This window comes from Poecilia mexicana, unplaced genomic scaffold (assembly GCF_051168715.1).
Source record: "Poecilia mexicana isolate PSO_F unplaced genomic scaffold, ASM5116871v1 scaffold_9, whole genome shotgun sequence".
Classification (NCBI taxonomy): Eukaryota; Metazoa; Chordata; class Actinopteri; order Cyprinodontiformes; family Poeciliidae; genus Poecilia; species Poecilia mexicana.
In genome coordinates, this window is record NW_028263378.1 from 5,843,453 (window position 1) to 5,863,302 (window position 19,850).

Below are 19,850 nucleotides of genomic sequence, written 5' to 3' on the forward strand. Positions count from 1 at the left end.
TTCAACATTATTGAAAAAATATTATCAAGCAAAATGAACAAATATCAACATAGTACTAAAAGCTGTCACAGGAATTGAACACACTGAAAAAAACATCCTATTTCCTATTTGGCGTGTATAAATGCATTGCATTTGATATTATTATTATTATTATTATTGGTCCTGAATAACCATGAAAATATGATGCATGCTGTTGTCTCCTGTTCAAGTCTTAACTGTTAAAAGTTAAGACTTTTAACTTTGCTGGAAAAGTCAAATATTTTGATGTTGACTTACCAATGAGAAACCACTTCCTGCATCTTTAATGGTTGTGCAGGAGTCTCCACTTCTTCTAGATATGACTCAATGTAAGAGATGTACAGCTATGCAATTGTGCATCTGTTTGTGTATTAATAAAATCAAAAATGCTTCTTCCCGAAAATGTTCTTTAAGTATCCCATTTCTCATCATATTATCTTACTTCCTTTCCTAATACAACTAGCACAACAATGACATACATTTCAAACGGTTGTAGGCGAACTCGAGGCCAGCTTTCAAGAAACAAAAGCACGTGTGTAATTGGAAGCTTAATTCCAATTTACAAGTTAAACTAGTGCTGACAATCCCTTTGACATTTTATTTCTCAGTGGAAGAAATGTGCTTGTGACTGCTCTGTCAGCAGCTTGAATGTGGGTTTGAATGTGGCTAGTGCCATTGTCATGCACATATCTTATAATCATATTGTGTGTCCTATTATCCTACAATGCCAAACCGTTCAAATGGCCAATTAAAAGTCAAAATTGGACACTTATAGAAAGGGGAAGACTGGAACGGTATGTAGCCTATTTTAGTCCTCTCCTCTTATGTATCTCTGGTAGCCTAATAACCAGCAAATCCTCGCAGATTTCTAGATCTGTCATATAAACCAAAAGTTGGGCAATGTCTGTCATCTGTAGATTCATCAGTGGCTTATAACATGCACTCTGCATAACTTCATCAAGCTGTGACGGGACATAATTTGCTAAAATGATTCAGTTGTATGATTGTAGTAATAGCTGACATAGAGATTTGTTTGATTTTTTTTTTTTGCTTTCCTGTTGCTACAGAGAGTCTTGTGGCAGCAGTCAAACAGTCCTTCACAGCCAACATGTCACTGAAGGATTTTTTTTATGCTGCTAAAATGCATGCAATCTGCAGAGATCACTCATATGGATCTGTCATAATGGCCTCTTAGCTGGTTCCTTCAAAGAAGTTAGGTCGCGGTTAGTTTTCGTAGTGACATTTAATATTCCTGTTTTTCATTAAGGGGGTAGTATTACGTAAAATCAACTTTTTTGAGCTTTACATCTTGTTACAATGTCATTCCCTAATCAGAAACATGCATTGAGTGTTGCTCTGATTCTTTCATGCATGTTTGATAAATCCTTTAATCTCCCATGGCAACCATTCAGTTGTGCAAAATGCCTGGGTGGACCCAGCACCGCCTTCCTCTTTGGAGCTGCAGTTTCCAAGTCGTCGTCCCCCCATGCCCCCACACACACACACTGAGCTCCTTCAAGCTAGCCAGCAACAATTAGCTTGAGAACACGAGCAGCACTGTTCTGGATCAGCTGCAGCCGTCCAAATTATTTTTTTTAGATAGATCTGTGAAGATTAGCTGCAGTAATCAATGCGACTAAAGATGAACACATGTAAGAGTTTCTCTAGATCTTTCTGGGGCATTAGTATTTTAATCCCGGAAATGTACTTATAGTATTTTGTAACTTAAGTTAACAGTTATTTAATTGTCATATAACATTTATTGTACTATAAAATTGCATATAGTTTCAACAGGATTGTTTCATATCCTGTGAAACAAAGGCTTTACTGTAATTGTTTTACAGGATATGAGAAATAAAAGTTTGTTCATTGGCAAGATTAATAAAGTCTATTAATAAACGTATAAAAACAGAACATCATCACAGACTTCTTCGTCAGCAGCGGATTAAAGTCTGAAAAGTTGCACAAAGTCAGGTGTGACTTTTTTTCCCCCTTGAACACCGGCTACTGATGATCGTATATGCTGGACAGCTGAATAGGAGTCAAATTATCACACTGACCAGAGACACAACGGTGCTTTTGGTTTGTGCATCACAAATCAAACTTATTATGAACGGATCCTGTTTAGTTACTGTTAAATTCTGCGCTGCCACCTGATGCTCCTCCACCCCGATGCGGAGCAGGAGCTCCGCTGACTCAGCAGCGGCTCTTTTTGCGGGATGAACCAACATTCAGACTGCGGCAGAGATCCTCAGATTGAAGCTTTAACTTTGTTTCCAGATGTTGTCAAATAGTATTTTTAGAAGAGCGTAAAGCTGCCAGGTTAGGAGCTTCAACAGCAAAGTGGCGCTGATCAGTTGGATGGAGGAAAAGCCCGACATCATACCGCATTGTTGCACATTACTCCGGTAGTCCTTTTCTTTAAAAAAGGTTTTCGCCACTATTTGCCTTCATGACAATAATCCAACAGAAAAGTTGCACAGAGAAGGGGCAGGAGAGAGAGACAAGCGAACCAGAGGAGGAGAGTTAGATTACGAACTACAGTGGTCTAAAGGGGCACCGCGGTGCGCTAACCACTGCGCCACGCAGCGCCCCTATTCCGGTAGCCTTTGCTGAAGTTTGCAGTTTCCCTTTGATGAATTATTAACATTTTTACACAAGTCGAACTGTCTCAGGAACTCACCTAGTTCATCATCTTTCATTTTCTGAAAAATTTGTTTGGACCAAATGTATGCTTTACGCGCATAACAACCGAGTAACAACAAATCCAATAGCTGACAGAGCAGGCGCTGCGTTAAGTATCAGGATTCAGCGCCAAAAACGCAAACATTTCCCACACAAAGAACAAAATATATATTTTCTGGCTTGATGTTTATTTTGTGATTACTACTAGTAAATACAGCGGGGTTCTTTAGCTAACTTAAAAACCTGCTCGACTGATGCTCTGTCACAGAGTTGGTGTGAGGGTCGCTTTATAAACTGAACACACTGAACTGCGCAGCACAACATGTTAAGGTTGTTGAAGTCAAGGGAATATAGCTGACCTACTTCCAACTCCCTCGATATATATATATATATATATATATATATATATATATATATATATATATATATATATATATATATATATATATATAATTTTTTTTTTTTTTTTAATTAAAACCTTTTACTGACCTGTGAAACTTTGGGGCTTGTTTTGTAGCTGCAGTGTTAGCAAAACATTGTGTTCCTTTCGTGCACATTTAAGATTTAGACATCTTGACAGATAAAGTCGCCATCGTTAGCTAGCAGGTTGGCTAGCAGGGGGCGGGATCTCGCTCGCGTGAGGCTCGTTTGAATACTGAATGCTGATGCCCCCTTTTGCCCCAGCATATAGCCGCCCCGGTACTGATTAACATTCTGGACAGAACCAGCATTTGATCCAGACATATATTTTATACTGTGAAAAGTTAGAAGTGAACGTTCAAAATGTGCCAAAATATATTAATTTCCTGACATCTAGAGTAGCGGACCGGCCAAGACTTGGAAAAGTTGTTGCGGCCGGAGGGGGAGGGGGCGGGGGGGAGTGAACCGTCAGATAAGGCTTCTGCATGTTGGTTTTCCCGCCAAAGCCTGAATATACCCAATTTAGGTTGTCTTGGCCTTTTTATCGTAGCCTGTGGGGTTTTCCCTGACTGAGAACGAGAATACGACCTGTTGAATGTGACAGGTAGCCAATCAGAAAGCGCGGTGACGTAAGAACAGAGGGGAATCCCAAACAGCTCACATATAGCGCAACTGAGAGATATCGGAGATATGTGGAAATGTTTATTATTGTATGTAAAGGTCATTATTATATATGTTTATTCAGTTAAAAATGTTAACTATGAACATCATAACTCACCTCCAAATCATAGTGCAGCAAATAGAGCGGCTACCCCAGTTGTCTTTTATCAACCGTCTTTTCTTTTTTTACGTCTTTTATCTCTTAAAATAAAATATTGCTTCTACATCGTCATCCGTGTTTGGTTATTCTAAATTCCCGCTATCTTGGGGGGGTTACTGGATTATCCTCTGGAATCGGGATGTTTGTGACTGGAATCGGTTCCTGCCATGTGGCTGGAGACATGAACCGATTGAACCTGTTGTACTTTTATCAGCTCTCTGGTCACAGAGGTTTGGAGAATCGGCCGACAATCCTTAAATCTTTCCGTCTAAACCAGACTTAAGACTCACAAGCTCTACTCATCTCCTCTCGACCACTGCCCAAACGCTCTCTGACTCTGGTCCCTATGGTAACGTTTATATATCCCTTCAAAATAAGATACAGATGCGCAACAAAAACGAGAATTTTACTTTCGTGAAAATTTTAACTCACGATAATGACTAATGGGAGCCCTGAGCTTGTTTCTCTGCAACGAGACGGTCCCATCTGGGAGTGATGAGAGACAATAACACCCGAGGTGTGTTTATATCCACAGCGTGCTGGGTCTCTACGTGGCGAAGCAGTTTGGAGCTTCATTGCCTCATTAGGAGCCGATCGCCGCATGTTACGCAGAGCGGCTTGTAATGTCGGACTCACCTACCGGTCCGGGATAAATCCATTCTCCTGTCTCTTCTCTGGGCCTTTTCCACTTTACAAAGGAACTTTCCAAAGACATCTGATCTGTTTTTTTACTCATTTTGCTGCTTGTGGGCTCAGTGTTGGCGCGCAAGTAACCGAGAGAATCCGGTTAAAGGATTTTCAAAATAAAAGATCCTCCAGACTTAAATAATACATAAAACGGAAATATTTAATTATTTCTTGCGCGGCCCGGTACCAATTGGTCCGTGGACCGGGGATTGGGGACCACTGCTATAATCTATAATTATGTGATACTTTTACATTGATGGCATTTCCTCCTTGTGTTTCAGATGAATGTGGCATTTCTGCCTATTACATCAGCACCTTCAGCTTTGACCATGCTTTGGTGAGTCCAGAAGGTTTCACTATGACACCTGCAGCGATGGAAACTAAATGTATTTGGGTAAATAGTTTTTGTAATCTTATCTCACTTTTTTTACATACTTCAGGTTTGAGTGTGTATCTTGATGATGAAAACTAGATTTTAAGTTATTTTCTTAAAGATTCAGCTACTTGGAACTTTTGTCATCTTCCTGAAGACATATGATTCAAACTTAAGGGATTTTTTTTGTACGAGTAATTCAGTCTTATGACTTGGAGGAAAAATTCTTGCAGCATGTAAAAAATGACACTCTTAAGTGGAAAATTATGTCTGTACTTAGTTTTACTCACAGGTTTTGCATTGGAGTTTACTCATTCTTTTAATTGTCATGCAATTAAGTTATCCAGATAAACGTCGAAAATGTCTATTCTGGCGTTTTGGTCCTTAAATTTTTGGAATTTGAGTTGTGTACCTTCTCAGATTCCGAAGCGGCTTTGTGGTTTCCTGACATCATGATGTTTTTTTCTTTCTTTTTGTACTCACATTGAGTAACATTGAGTGCTAAAACAATACAGAAATGGTTTGAAGACAACAAGGTGGAAGCTGTGGATTTGGCCAAGTCAAAGCCCAGATGTCAGTCTGACAGAGAATTTGTGGTTGAGTTTAAAAAGGGACCAATGATCCACACACAACCTGACGGAGGTTGAGCATTTTTATAAAGAAAACGGAAATAAAATGCAGTGTCCAGGTTTGTCAGCATAACCAACAGCTGATCATATGCATCTCCTTTTCTGTAAAGGTAATGCCCTGGAAAGTAAAGTCTCGCTACACAAACGTTTTGCATTTTATTGACATGCAAGATTGCAAATAGCAAGGAAAAGAATGGTGAAAATGTAGAACAAGTCAAAAAAGTTAATTTTATTGCCCTTTTGTCGCAAACGTTTGTATGCTGCTTTATGTTATTTTTATTTTGATAGTTTCCATGGAAACATAAATGTGCCCAATCCATTTTAAAATGAACCGGTTGAAAGAAATTACCTTTCTTTCAACCGGTTCAATGTGAGTACTCACATTGTTCTCACAATGAGTACAATGTGAGTAAGATGTACTCACATTGTTCTCACAATGAGTACAATGTGAGTAAGATGTACTCACATTGTTCTCACAATGAGTACAATGTGAGTAAGATGTACTCACATTGTACTCATTGTGAGAACAATGTGAGTACTCACATTGAACCGGTTGAAAGAAAGGTAATTTCTTTCAACCGGTTCATTTTAAAATGGATTGGGCACATTTATGTTTCCATGGAAACTATCAAAATAAAAATAACATAAAGCAGCATACAAACGTTTGCGACAAAAGGCCAATAAAATTAACTTTTTTGACTTGTTCTACATTTTCACCATTCTTTTCCTTGCTATTTGCAATCTTGCATGTCAATAAAATGCAAAACGTTTGTGTAGCGAGACTTTACTTTCCAGGGCATTACCTTTACAGAAAAGGAGATGCATATGATCAGCTGTTGGTTATGCTGACAAACCTGGACACTGCATTTTATTTCCGTTTTCTTTATAAAAATGCTCAACCTCCGTCAGGTTGTGTGTGGATCATTGGTCCCTTTTTAAACTCAACCACAAATTCTCTGTCAGACTGACATCTGGGCTTTGACTTGGCCAAATCCACAGCTTCCACCTTGTTGTCTTCAAACCATTTCTGTATTGTTTTAGCTGGAAGCTGCAGGTTGTTCTCCTGCTGAAAAATAAATGCTTTCTTAGTAGTTCTCTTCCATATTGAAAAAAATTGTCCTCCTGGATGTCCCTATATTTTGCTGAATTCATTACACCTTCTTCCTTTACAAGCCTTCCAGGGCCTACTTTTTATCTAAGCTCAAAATAAGGCAAAATTTGCCTACTGAGAAATTTTGGAGACCCAGATTTGGTTTCTACTACATTATCATAAATATAAAACTGGATTCCAGAATTCTCTATATTGGGTGCATATCCCAAATTTTATACCTGATATGGCTGCCATCTTGAATTTAAAGTGGCCCATGTGGTTTTTCAACAGAGGGATGTCTAAAGGCGTTTCTATGCTAACTTTGGTGCATTTGAAAGACTCTACTAAAGTATTACATTATCTGCTGCACTACACAGTACCATGCTTCCACCACCAAGCTTCACAGTGTGGATGGTGTGTTTGTGGTGATGTACAATGTTTGGTGTATGTCAAACTTAGCATCTTGGACAAATCAAACGAAATGACGTTCTTCCACCGAACCATGGAGTCTCCCACTGCCTTTTGGCAAACCTTTTTCAAGCCTCCCTCCTGGAACTCCTTAAGCACAGTCATAGCTGTTACTAGTCACTCAGTTAGTATGGACAGCCTGATGTGGGCAGAGTTACACATAAGCCACATTCTTTCTAAGTCTTGATGCTTGATTTGAACTGAATTCCAGGGGATGGTCAGTTCCTTAAGAGATTTTTTTTGTTTCCATTGCTTAACTTATACTTTTAACTAACCTTCACTCTGATTTGCTTAGGGTGTTCTTCATTATTCATGTTGTAATGGTAGCCAGGAATACTAATTAACCAGTGAATGGACATTCCAGACACAGGTGTCTTTATACGACAGTTATTTGAGAGTCAGTCACTGCACTCAGGTGATCTCCATCCCACTCAATGGAGTGGAATGGAGATCACTCCAATGCACCTATTACTATTACTAGTAATAGGTGCAATAGCACCTAGTAATAGGTGCTATTGCTAGCACCTATTACTAGCAGTAATAGCACCTATTGCTATTACTAGCAATAGGTGCTAGTAATAGGATTACTAGCACCTATTGGCTAAACCAGGGGTGGGCAATCCTGGTCCTCGAGGGCCGGTGTCCTGCAACTTTTAGATGTCTCCCTGGTCCAACACACTTTAATCCAAAAGCTGAATCACCTCCTAAGTGCACCCAAGTTCTCCAGAGTCCTGCCAACAACCTCATTATTTGACTCAGGTGTGTTGAAGTAGAGACACATCTAAAAGTTGCTGGAGACCAGCCCTCCAGACCTGGAGTTGCCCACCCCTGGGCTAAACCAATAGCTTTAGCCTATAGTTAGCCTATAGGCTAACCTATAGGCTAACCTATAGTTAGCCTACAGGCTAACCTATAGGCTAATTGGGTCACATCAGGGTCAGGTCACACCAGGGTTAGGTGTGACCCAATTCCAGGGTCACACCTGACCCTGGAATTGATTTAGCCTATTGGTTTAACCTATTGGTTAGCCAATAGGCTAAACATATTGACTTATCTCAGTCACTTTAAGGAGGGTGAATATTTATATAACCACTTATTTTATACTACATTTCTTTGACATTATTTCATAGAAATCGGTTTAATTTTGAAGTAAAATATTTTTGATATTTTTTCTGTCATAACAAGCCAGGTTTTGGTGATCAGGATTGATTTGTTAAACCAATTAAAAGGGTAAAGCACTCATGGGGTGAATACTTTTTTTGATGTGTATTTGATGTGTTTGGAGCCTCAAGATAATACCTGAAACATGATTTGCCTTTGCCTTTGAAAACCTGATATTATAATAAATGACACATCATCTGTTAAAGCTTCCTCAGAACCACAGTAATACAGACTGCTACAGGAGATCCTTTCTGCCTACACACATCACTGTCTACCATGAATATTTAAGGAAAACTGGATAATGTAAGTTACAACAGCATTGTATTTCACTCTGGGATTAATACATATTCTTGAATTGAATTGGATCATGCAAGACTTCCAGTCTAATGAAAAAAAAAGTACAGCTTGTTGTCACTGGTTTCCACTTGTGATTTTTTTTTTTCTGACGTTAAATTGGAGGACTTGAAATTGTTTGGAAATTTGCTTTATCATCTTCCCAGATTGCTGGACAGTAACAGTTGCTTCTTTAAGGTGTTTTCTTTAGTCTTTCTATCTTAGTATTATATTAATGCACTTGTAGCAAAACTGCCTAAAATCCTGCTTTTAACTGCAGGATTACAAAGCAGTTAATTATATGCAGTTAATACATATAATTAACTGCTGATCAATTAATTATATGCATTTGATCAGCTCACAGAAAAAAGTGATTTTGATGCATTAATTGATTGCTTCAATTTTATGTTAAACATTCTCCATAGTTGAAGGTCCTTTAGCACATCTTTTTTGGTTTTGGCCAAAATTACATATTTTTTATTCTCATTTTTCAGTGATTTTCATCTGTGTTTAAAATTATTGTCACAAATGACCATGGAACTGCTCTGCTTGGGCGCTCCAACACCCTGGAGAACCTGGATTGTAACTTATGTATTGCTTTAGCTCTTTGTATGATGATTGCAAAGCAAAGACGTGTATTCTGAAACTGTGGAAGTCTGATTTAGCCCCCAAGTTTCACTAACTGAACTTGTAGGTATCCTACAGGTGGAAAGACTGAGATATAAACCCTATGATACACTCTGAAGTTTTCTAGAATAAAATGTTGGAATATGACTAATGATGCTCCCTTTACTCAACCACTTTACTTAAGTGTCAAGTATCTTCCAATAAGATGGACAGTTGAGCAAATAACAGTTGTGAAATCTGCCCCAGCCTTTTATGTAGTTATTTTATTATCATTTTATTCATTTGCTTGTGTAACATGATATTTTTTTTGTTATTCTATTGTCTCAGGTGCTTATTGTATTTGTGTCCTTTGATATAATTTTATTTGAAAATCTTCATAGTGTTAAAAAACCCAAAATATTTTCCATAGCTTAGTCAGCATTGCCCGACTGTTTAGTCAGTGTTGTCTCCTACATCTAGTGATGAATGCTAATCAGATGTAAACCTGGTGAGGTTGGGCGTTTGCGTGTTTCTGTGTCTATGTCATGACTCTTAATGTTCCACCCAATGAATGTTTTAGTTTGTAACTCCTTTCCGTGCCTCGTTTTGCAGCATGTCATTGCATTACATTGTGTAATCGTCCCTTAAACTTGAAAAAAACCCACAAAGGGGCACTAATAATAGTAAACAGACATGCATAGCAAATCATTTAAAAAAAGTTCAACCACTTTTACACTTCTGAGAAAGTGTCTATAATGACTAGTTGATGAATGCAATCAGGAAAGATTATCTCTGCTTTACCCAAGAGTAGAAAAGAAAAAGACGGAGGAAGAAGAAGAAACGGGTAACTTCCCCCAAGCTTAACTTAAAAAAAAAGAAAAAAAAAAGTATTTCACAACAAAATAGCTCCCTTTAATCAATATTAGCACTTTTCACTTCTGGTGTCATCTTCCTAATGAATATATATATATATATATATATATATATATATATATATATATATATATATATATATGTGGCAGTGTCTTTTTTTTGGTAAAATGACGCATAACATTTTTTGTAAATTGAAAGAATGGTGGAAAATAACTGGAAATGAGATATAAAAAAAAAACACTCAAGACAGATGCAAAGACCAAATGATTAAAGACATTCCTAACTGATTGCAAAACCAAACCTTCGTCACTGCAGCTATGGGAGGTTACTGCCTGGCCTCTATTATAGCAAATTATTAATTATTTAGTATTTATTTAGGTTCAATAAATTCACTTCACCTAGCTGAACCTTTATATTGGCAGTTCACAAATATTTTATTTCATTGCATCGGTTTCATTGCAAGTAGTTTTTGCTACTTGCACAATAAACCTTTGATTAATGAATTTCAATCAGAAGTGTTTTGGTATAAGTACGTTTTCTACCATTTCTGAAGTGTTCTGTAAACATTTGTAACTTTTGTGCTGCTTCCTTCATTCAATAAAGACAGATTATAAAAAAATAGATTTTTGTTACTATAAAATGAAATTATTTTGCAGATTGTAGGCCAAGAGCATAGTGGAAATATGAAGTATCTCATGACAGAAAGGTAGTTAGTCATTTAGGCTTTTTATAAAAGGGAACTAATGTGGTGATTAAAACATTATTGATGGATTTCTCATCACAGTAGCTTTAAAAGGAAGTTTTGAAGTCACTGTCAACAATATCATTGCTTCACATCTAAGCCAAGGATTCAAGTATAAAAGTCTGTGTTAAAGTGGGACAAGTTCAGTAAATCTTTGCACCTATATATTCAGTATAAGGTTCAGATTAGTGACATCGCTGAAATGGCTCCAAGTATAAAAAGACGCCCAGACATCAACGCATTTTCAGAACTAAAAACTCAAGCTACTTGGCTTCATCGCTGGCTTCAAATAACGGATAGTTTTGGATGAAATATAAGGTATTTGTTGCTTTTGTCATTTTTCTTTTTCCTTTTTTTTAATCTAAAGACTCTAAAGCGTATATTTAAATGTAAGATAAAGAGTTAATTTCAAAAACCAAGATGAAATGGAACCAGAGCACATCCTGGGGGTACACCATGAAAGTGGACCACAAGATCAGACGGCACAGATAAGAGATTATATTGGTTTTCCTTGATCTCATCAAATAAGTTACTTTTTCTGATCTTTGGTTACCAGGGATACTTACACATCATGTTTTATGTGCATAAAAATGAAAATAACATGGATGTCATAGAGAATCTTGAAATCTAGTTTAAAAGCATACAGGATTTTCTACATAAAAATATTGAGTGAAAAGTCTTACTTAAACACCCGTACATAAATACACTGTTGTGAAACTCCTGATGACTTGCATTGTTATGGTATCCTAGGTATCATAGTGTGAGCTAAAACAAAAATCATAAAGGAAAAGAAAAAGGTTTTTGGGATTGAAATTGAACAATACCTTCAAATTAATTCCTGAGTCTTTGAAATTCTAAAATGAGCCGTTATCTGTTAATGACGCAAGTGTCTAAAAACACTTCAATGGAATCTTATTGAATGACTGAGTAGATTTTGTGCATGTGTCAAAAGAGGTGGGTGTTGTCAGCTATAAATGCAATATAGGTCACTGTTGTCACTGAAGAGCAACACCTTGAGTTACTGAAGTCACTTGCTGTCATTATGGACTCTAAGTTCAATGGATGTCTAATGCACTATGGTAAGTACTTTTAATTATAACTAAAATATTGTTTTCAGAGTATCTGATATTTTCTTTTTAGTAATAGATTAGCTTTCATGGCGTTTCCTTTGGCTTTGTTCTTTTGCAACTTTTTGTAGTTAGTATCTTCTCAAAATATCGAGCATTATTTTTGTTGATACTCACTGGAAGAGAAGTTGGATTAAAAGTTCAGGAGTTTTATGATGCATAAAATCACTGAAAATGTAAACCTTGGCTCCGTTTACAGACTTTTCTATGGCACTATTAGTATAAACATTCTCATTTTAAGATGCCAAGGAGAGCTACAATACTACGATTTTTGCATACACTATCTAGTTTTTCCACATTGTTTAATGGCATGGTAATTCTCACATATGAGGAGATAGTTTCCTTTAAGAAATATTTTGTAATCCTAAATGGCAAAACAAGAAATATTTACTGTTATTTGATGTGACAGTGAAGAAAATAATTTATATTTTTATAATTTTCTTTTTTACTTTGACTATATATATTTAAACGAGGGCAACATACAACTCAGACATACATGCCACCATTTCATGCACTGTGCCGGTTCATTGTCTATAGCTAAAACACATCTGCAGTTCCATTGCAGGCCAAGATAAGAAAAAGCCTCAAAAACAATTAAACACTGAGATATAAGTGACATAAAATAATCCAGCAACATTATTTTATGATTATGTATTATCTTACACAACTCTGAATCCCACACCACCAAAAATTATTTCTTAAAAGGTCCTAATCATTGAATGTAAATGTTTGGTTCCAACTCAATGTACATAATATTAATCCTATTTTTTTTTTTTTTTTTTAGTGCTGGTCTTGATGCTTCTGGGGAATCACCGGAGTCTTGTACTTCCAGCTCCGACTGAACACAGGTGTTCTTTCGAAAGCAATGCGGATCTCAGGTGTTCTTCCAAAACCACTCTGGATATGACGAATTTACTGATACACACAACAAATGACACACTGCGAGAATATGTAAGTACCAGTGCAAGTGATTTTACAATTTGCTGTACCAAAGCATAATTTTGTTGCTAAATAAGTCCAAACACTGCCAACAATTTTTACCCTCACCAACAAATTATCCATCCATCCATCCATCCATTCATCCATTCATCCATTCATTCATTCATTTTCTTTACACCCTTGTCCCTAATGGGGTCGGGAGGGTTGCTGGTACCTATCTCCAGCTAACGTTCCGGGCGAGAGGCGGGGTACACCCTGGACAGGTCGCCAATCTGTCGCAACCAACAAATTATTTGAATTTGAATTGAACAAAAAAACACAACTAAATACCAAAGCCCAACCCAGAAGTGCTTTCAATGAGGGAAATAAAAAGAAAGAAGTTAATGGGTGCAATAGCTCCTTTCAGGAAGAGCAATTAATCCAGTATTGTGGAACTAAGTACACAATATACAAGTATATTATACACTATTCTTTAAGAAGCAACAGTAAAACAACATTAACCTTTGACATAACTCAAGTTATCTGTGGCTTATGCTTTTTGCACTTCAAATCCTTCAGCTTTCCAGACATTATGTTTAGTGATTGGCTCCAGTCTATAAGTAAAATATGTATTATAAAATGACTTTTTTTAGCCCACAATGTTTTACATTTTCTTTTCTTTTATCACAGAAGAAGAACAATCACTGTAATAATCAGATTCCAGATGAGGTTCCTAGCGCTACGGTTGCAGGTTCCAACATGATTGAGAAGCTGCAAGACATCTATGCCAAGAATGAGCTGTTTTCTTTGCATCTCTCCCAAGTAGAAAAATATCAGAAGGAGCTTTCCTCAACAGCATCCGTTTTGAACGCCTCTTCAGAACTAAAGGAGAGACTCAAGCATCTTTTAATAAAAGTAGAATGCCACATCAAAACCAATGACCCATCGACACCTGTGCCTACATCACCTCCTCCACTGAACATGCCCCATAAATATTCCTATGGAAAGCAAGTCTATGGATGTGCTGTTTTAGTCAGGCTGAAGGCCTGGGGACAGAATGTGAAGGAGGTAGTGACATCCATGTGTAGTAGAAATGTGGTACGTTCAAGAAGCTAAATACAGGAAGGGGGGAAATTTCCTAATGATGAGGAGTAAAAAAAAGTTTAATTTGTGTTTTTCTAATGTTATTTGTCATGGTCAAGATTTGTATTTAAATATTTATACTGATATTGGAGTGAGATAGCATAATTTTATTTCTTTGAAAATACCATTGCTAAAGGTTTTCTTCTGACTAAATGTTGTGTTGTGCTCAGCTTTGACTCCTACAGTGAAGATGATGAAATAATGGCCAACCTTTGCAGAGTCTACAGATTTTCAGATTTTGATGCCTTTTTTTAGTTTTGTTAAGACTGTAGTTAAATGCACTGGAATTCTTTGCACTATAATGTAGTTGAGACCTGAATTATTTAGATATTTATAAAATATATATTTATTTAACAATAAGAACACCTGTAATTTTTATAACTGTATTTAAACTATTTATGAAATAAATTTATTTGACTGGATAAACTGTGTAATGGTGAACTTTGGGGCATTAGAAGTTAATAAATAAAGAAGTGACATTCTCTAAAATCTCAAGAGTTTTGAAGAATGAAATTATATTTTTTTTGGGGGGGTGGAAATTGGCTGCTCAACTATATATACAACTGGGTGCAAAATTATAGCAACACATCACTGATCATAGAAATATGTTTGATGCTTAATTAGTGTAATTGAATCATTAATTGAAAGGTGTATTCTCAAACTGTAGCAGTGTTCCAAATTGATTATCCTAATTTAAGGCTGGTTGCAGCAATATGCTGTTTACATTGCATTTCTCTCCAAAAAATTGCAGTAAAACCAACCAATTTAATCGATTAATTGAAATTTTTGTTCATTTTCAGAAAATCAGGATTTTGTTCCTTGTGTTTTTGAGTGATGTCTACCTGTCGACGGCCTGCCATCTTGTTTTACAAACATGTTTTACAGCTCGTTTTGATTTCGACTTTGAATGCAGGTCAGTTCCCAGAAGGAACAATTGAAATGTTTTTCATCAGTTGTAATTTATTTTTAAGAACAGAAAGCAAGAGAAACACAAGTCATTTGTCCAACTGTAGGATTGATTAAACTAAGATTGCAAAGTAAAGCAGGGTGACTCACACATCATGAGATGGGAAGGTTTCTCATCCACTGACACTTGACTTGTTTTTATCACATACTAAGTTGGAATATTTGAAGAGGTGACTTTATTCTGTAGAGGAATTGGGTGTTTCAAGAAGACAACACCAAACCCACCAGTAAGCCAGCAGAATCTTGGTTCCAGACTCACAAGATCAACATTATGGACTGTCCACCCCGTCCCCAACCTGTTACTCAAGAAGAAAGTTGATGTCATAAATGCTGTTTCTGAGGTAACGCTAAGGGAAATGCAGAGGAACTGTGAGATGGAGTCTATTTATCTGAGGCTTGAATACCAATCCAGAGGTGTCATAAGTGCTTGACACGATGCATCACAGATGTAAACCAATTTTCAGGAAATGATTTTACAACTAAATAGTATTTCAGTGATTTATGGGTAAACTGGTTGTTAAAGTACGTTTCAGTTCCTATAGGATGCTTTATATATAGCATATATATATATATATATATATATATATATATATATATATATATATATATATATATGAACATTATTCTTAATGTTTTATTTTGAAACAGTGTGCAGTCTCCCAGTGCATTTGCATGCAGTCAATGGTAATATAAGAACTTTAAGCTTTACTCACTTTTATACAGACCTGTAGGCATGTTGTAGCAACCTGAACACTGAGTACTTCCCAAATGTACTTATTTTAATGGCATGAAAAAAATAAAACTATATTGCCGTTACAATTATTATAATTTTCACATAGCGCTAAATAGGAAAGTATATTGTAATGAACAGGAGTTGGACTGGAGAAAAGACTGTACCTTCCTTTCTATAATGTTTACAGTGCTTCATTACCAAGCACTAGTATTTCTGTTCTACTTCTGCTCATTTCAGTCATGTTTCTCTGACTGTGGTGTAAATCATCTGCTCAATCAAGAGATGAGTGAAAACAGGTTTGCATCATTTGGGTCCATTACAGTGAAGAGGGAGCTACAGTCAAAATGTCAAAAGGTATGTTTTGGACTTTCTAACAATAAAATCTTTTCTGATTAAATTATCACACTCTTGGATGTGTGTAGTTAGCAGGGCTTTCAAAAATGTTGGTGTCAGTGACTAGGGATTTTTATTTTTTTTGTAAATGATCATTTTGTATTATTTTAGGGATATTTATGTGTTTGAGCTACCCACATACTCAGAAGGTGGTATGTTCCAGTTACTAGGTGAGGCTCCTGAAACAGCTTTTTGCACTCTCATTGAAGCAGCAAGTGTTTCTGTTTGTTTTTACCTCTAATTGTTTTTACTTAGGATTTATTGCTTTAAATTATGAATGCCCAACATTGTAGCATTAATATTTTGCATTTCTATAAATTACATTTTTGCAATTAAATTTTGAGGTGTGTGTTTTCTGTTTACGAAAATGGACAGCAACAGTCTCAGCCTTTGTAAAGGCATTAGATTTTAGATAAATGGATTCAAGTTTATTATCTTGTCAGCAAGCTTTGTGAGTCAGAGTGGTCTTCCTTTCACTAGCTATTTTATTGAAGTAATACTTCTAGTTAACTTGTGGTAAGTTGCAAAGACGCACAGGAAGCAGAGGCCTATCGGAAAGGTAATGAATCAATCATAGCGAAAATCTTACGCCATAAAAGTACCTAGAAATCAGCTGACGTTGAAGAGACTTGATGCAAATTTTGGATTTCTGGTTAGCAGTAAAAAAACCAAAAAAAACCCCACATATGTTAGTAATGTGAAAATTGCACCACTGTTCAGTTTGAGACAGTTTTGTGAAGTTCATAGTGTTTTTGTGTCATTTGCAGTATTTCCTTCAGTGGAAGCGACAAAAATCATGGTAAGATGCTGACTTAATGAATGAACCCTGTGCTGATAGGCGTATCACTTTTATGTTTGCAAAAAAGGACATGACTGGAGATAGGGGGAGTTTATCTTCAGCACATTTTGCACACGCCTCTTTTAGCCAGGTCTTAAATGTACATATGATGCTGTTTGATTGAGTTGACATTTCTTTATTGATCCATCGTTTCAAACTCTGTGCCCAACAAAAATGAAAGACGGAGCAGGTACTGTATGCCATAAACTTTTTTTTTATTATTATTTCCACTGATACAGTTGCATCTACTGTATAATTTAATATACTTCCTTGCAGATAGCAATTGTTCCAAAATGTTGAAATTGTGCACTGACATTTGCAGGTCTGCTTGGGGTGGCATGCGCCTGCATGGTGCTGCTGGTGGAGGGCTTGGTGGCAAGAAATGCTGCAACAAAACGCACTGCTGGAGAAAGTTGCAAACTGAAAGATATGGCAAATCTCACAAGACACCAGATGAGAGGCACCTTGTTAAACTTTGTAAGTATGCTCTAGTGCTCATATCTGCGAGAATGGTTTGCTTTGCTTTTAGGTTGCTGCCATTTTAATGCACTTTACATTCTTTTTTATTATTCTTTTAGCTTCAAAGTTATTTTTAATCAGTTGCATTTTAAAGCTGTTACTATGCATTCTTTGTTTAAGCAAAGAATGTGTAAAATATGCATTTTAATAAAAATGCATAATAAAAATATGCATTTTTAATATGCATAGTAAAATTTATTTTAATATGCATATATCACTGTTTAAATGCAACCTATACAGGAAGAAAAATAAGAAATATGTGACAAAACCTTCATTTAAAATATCAGAATTTAAATAAGTGTTGTAAATATTCTGCTCAGTACATCACAGCACAGTGTATATATTTTTTGTTGCCATGCCACCAGCATTGTATTTACAAAGGTAAACTAAATGTAACTGTGGATATTTTCAGAGTATTTATCAGCACTCTGAATCTTAACTGACTCAAGTCTTGAATGGGATGTCGGTTAATGAGCCTCATGAGTGGACAGAAGGTGCATTTTGATGAAAGAAATACTTCCTGATTCAGTAACCGAGTCATCACATCCAAAGATTGTACTTAATAACTTTAAGATCATGTTGAAATTCCATTTAAGACATTAGCAAAGTGTCCATAAGCCTTGGTATGTAATGAACAACATTATTAATGTATGTAATGGACCTTTCTTTCAGGACAAAGCCAATGGGGAACACCTTGGTACTTGGTCGCCTGGATTCCCTGAGCTAGAGGTTCACCTAAACTCTCCTCTCAATGCATCAAAAGTCCTGTGTAGCCTCACTTTCATGGCTGAAGGTCTGGAGAAAATCTTGGAGGATCAGAAGGATGATCTGAATCCCACAAATATCTCACTTCACAATATGCTTAGAGAAACAATTGAACAAGTCAAGATGCTTAAAGGGTGTGTGAGATTGTCTTTCAAGGCCGAATGTCCAAAGAAAATATTGCCACCCAAGAAGCCTGAGTATGGTTTTGAGAGAAAACAGTGGAGCCATACTCTGTTGATGTCAGCCGAGAAATATCTAGGTTGGCTGCAGCATATAATTCCAGATAGAAAGGCCAGTCAGATTAGCAAAAAGACCCTTCATGCTAGTAGCACCAATTCTAAATACCTAGAAGGCAGTGTACATTATTTGTGATCTCATCTGAAAATAGTTTGTTTCGAATGCTGATCTGATTACAACTAGTGCCTTTAACTTCACCATTAGTGACTTACATTCATGCAGCATTTTTTTTTTACTTTTGTAAGACTATAATAATTGAAAGTAGGTTATATAATAATAATTAATAATTTTAAAGTAAACTGACAACTCTAATGGTACAACTTACATAATAAGCTTGTGTTTATCAAACAGCCAATATGATTCTCATATTTATCTTTTAGGAGCACAGTTCAGAAGCAGTTGGTCTAATTTAGAAAATGAATAGCTGCCATTTAGCATAGCAATACAGAAAAAATACTAAGGATACATTTCCCAACCAAGACTTAAAATTATAATAAAAGTGGCAAACTTCAAAATAAAATGGAAGAGATTACTTGCTAAAAGGAATATTATCATACTTCTAAGTATTGCTGTTAAGCTAACATTATGCTAGGTTAGGATTTTTCTATACTTCCTGTGCATCATTTCACCTACATGGGCCAGTTTACTAAAATTAAGACATTGCTACATACAAGCTATATCGGAAATGACTTTGTTTTATTAAATTTGATAACCTCCAGCAATTGACACATTTCTCTGTGGCTGTAATTAATCAACTTGATGAGAAGGAGTTCTAATTCACTTAATTACAGAAGAGTGTTTTCTTAGCCTTCACAGTGATTAATTGTTTTGCTCTGGTCACCCATCCCTTGTGAGAAGACCAAACTGCCTGAGGGGAAAAGTTCATCTGGAAGAATCGCTTTCTGAGGGTTGTTGGTTTAGCCTTTAATCAACAAACTGGGCAGGGAAATTTGCAGCCAGATGGGTATCCGGCCTTGCATCAAAGAAATAATAAAGCAATATTGTAAAACATGAGATGATTAATTCTGGTCTCATCCTCATCACATTAGGTGATGAATTCATTCTTTGCCATTTATTCTTTTGCATAACTGTTACATTAGTGTTCAAAGTTTCTCCAGACTTAAATAAATTTTGTCAATGTGCTGATCCACATTCATGGATTTGGAAAGTATATGTATACTTTTTGTTGTATCAATAAAGTTGTCATTTCAAGATTTTTTGACTTGCATGACTCTTTTATGGTACTTTAAACTTTGCATTGAACAACAACATTTACCGTCAGTCACCACAAAGGAAACGACTATAA

General features: G+C 36.3%; 1 protein-coding gene and 1 long non-coding RNA gene across 4 annotated transcripts; both read left to right on the forward strand.

Annotated features, from left to right (window-relative positions):
• Positions 1 to 10,323: 10,323 nt before the first annotated feature.
• LOC106917027 (uncharacterized) lies at positions 10,324 to 14,519 on the forward strand. Its single transcript, XR_015764237.1, has 3 exons — positions 10,324 to 11,984; positions 12,817 to 12,983; positions 13,641 to 14,519. It is a non-coding gene; the product is annotated as an uncharacterized LOC106917027 (long non-coding RNA).
• Positions 14,520 to 16,033: 1,514 nt separating this feature from the next.
• On the forward strand, positions 16,034 to 19,758 carry LOC106917032 (uncharacterized). Of its 3 annotated transcripts, none has more exons than XM_088008672.1 (4): positions 16,034 to 16,146; positions 16,953 to 16,984; positions 17,346 to 17,500; positions 18,215 to 19,758. In XM_088008672.1, exons 3-4 carry the CDS (start codon positions 17,372 to 17,374, stop codon positions 18,677 to 18,679), a joined length of 594 nt encoding a protein of 197 aa, XP_087864798.1. In that variant the 5' UTR covers positions 16,034 to 16,146; positions 16,953 to 16,984; positions 17,346 to 17,371; the 3' UTR covers positions 18,680 to 19,758. The 3 variants fall into 3 exon arrangements, with proteins under 3 accessions (XP_087864798.1, XP_087864799.1, XP_014841177.2); XM_088008673.1 differs by lacking the exon at positions 16,034 to 16,146 and adding an exon at positions 16,189 to 16,355; XM_014985691.2 differs by lacking the exons at positions 16,034 to 16,146; positions 16,953 to 16,984 and adding an exon at positions 17,032 to 17,213.
• Positions 19,759 to 19,850: the final 92 nt, after the last annotated feature.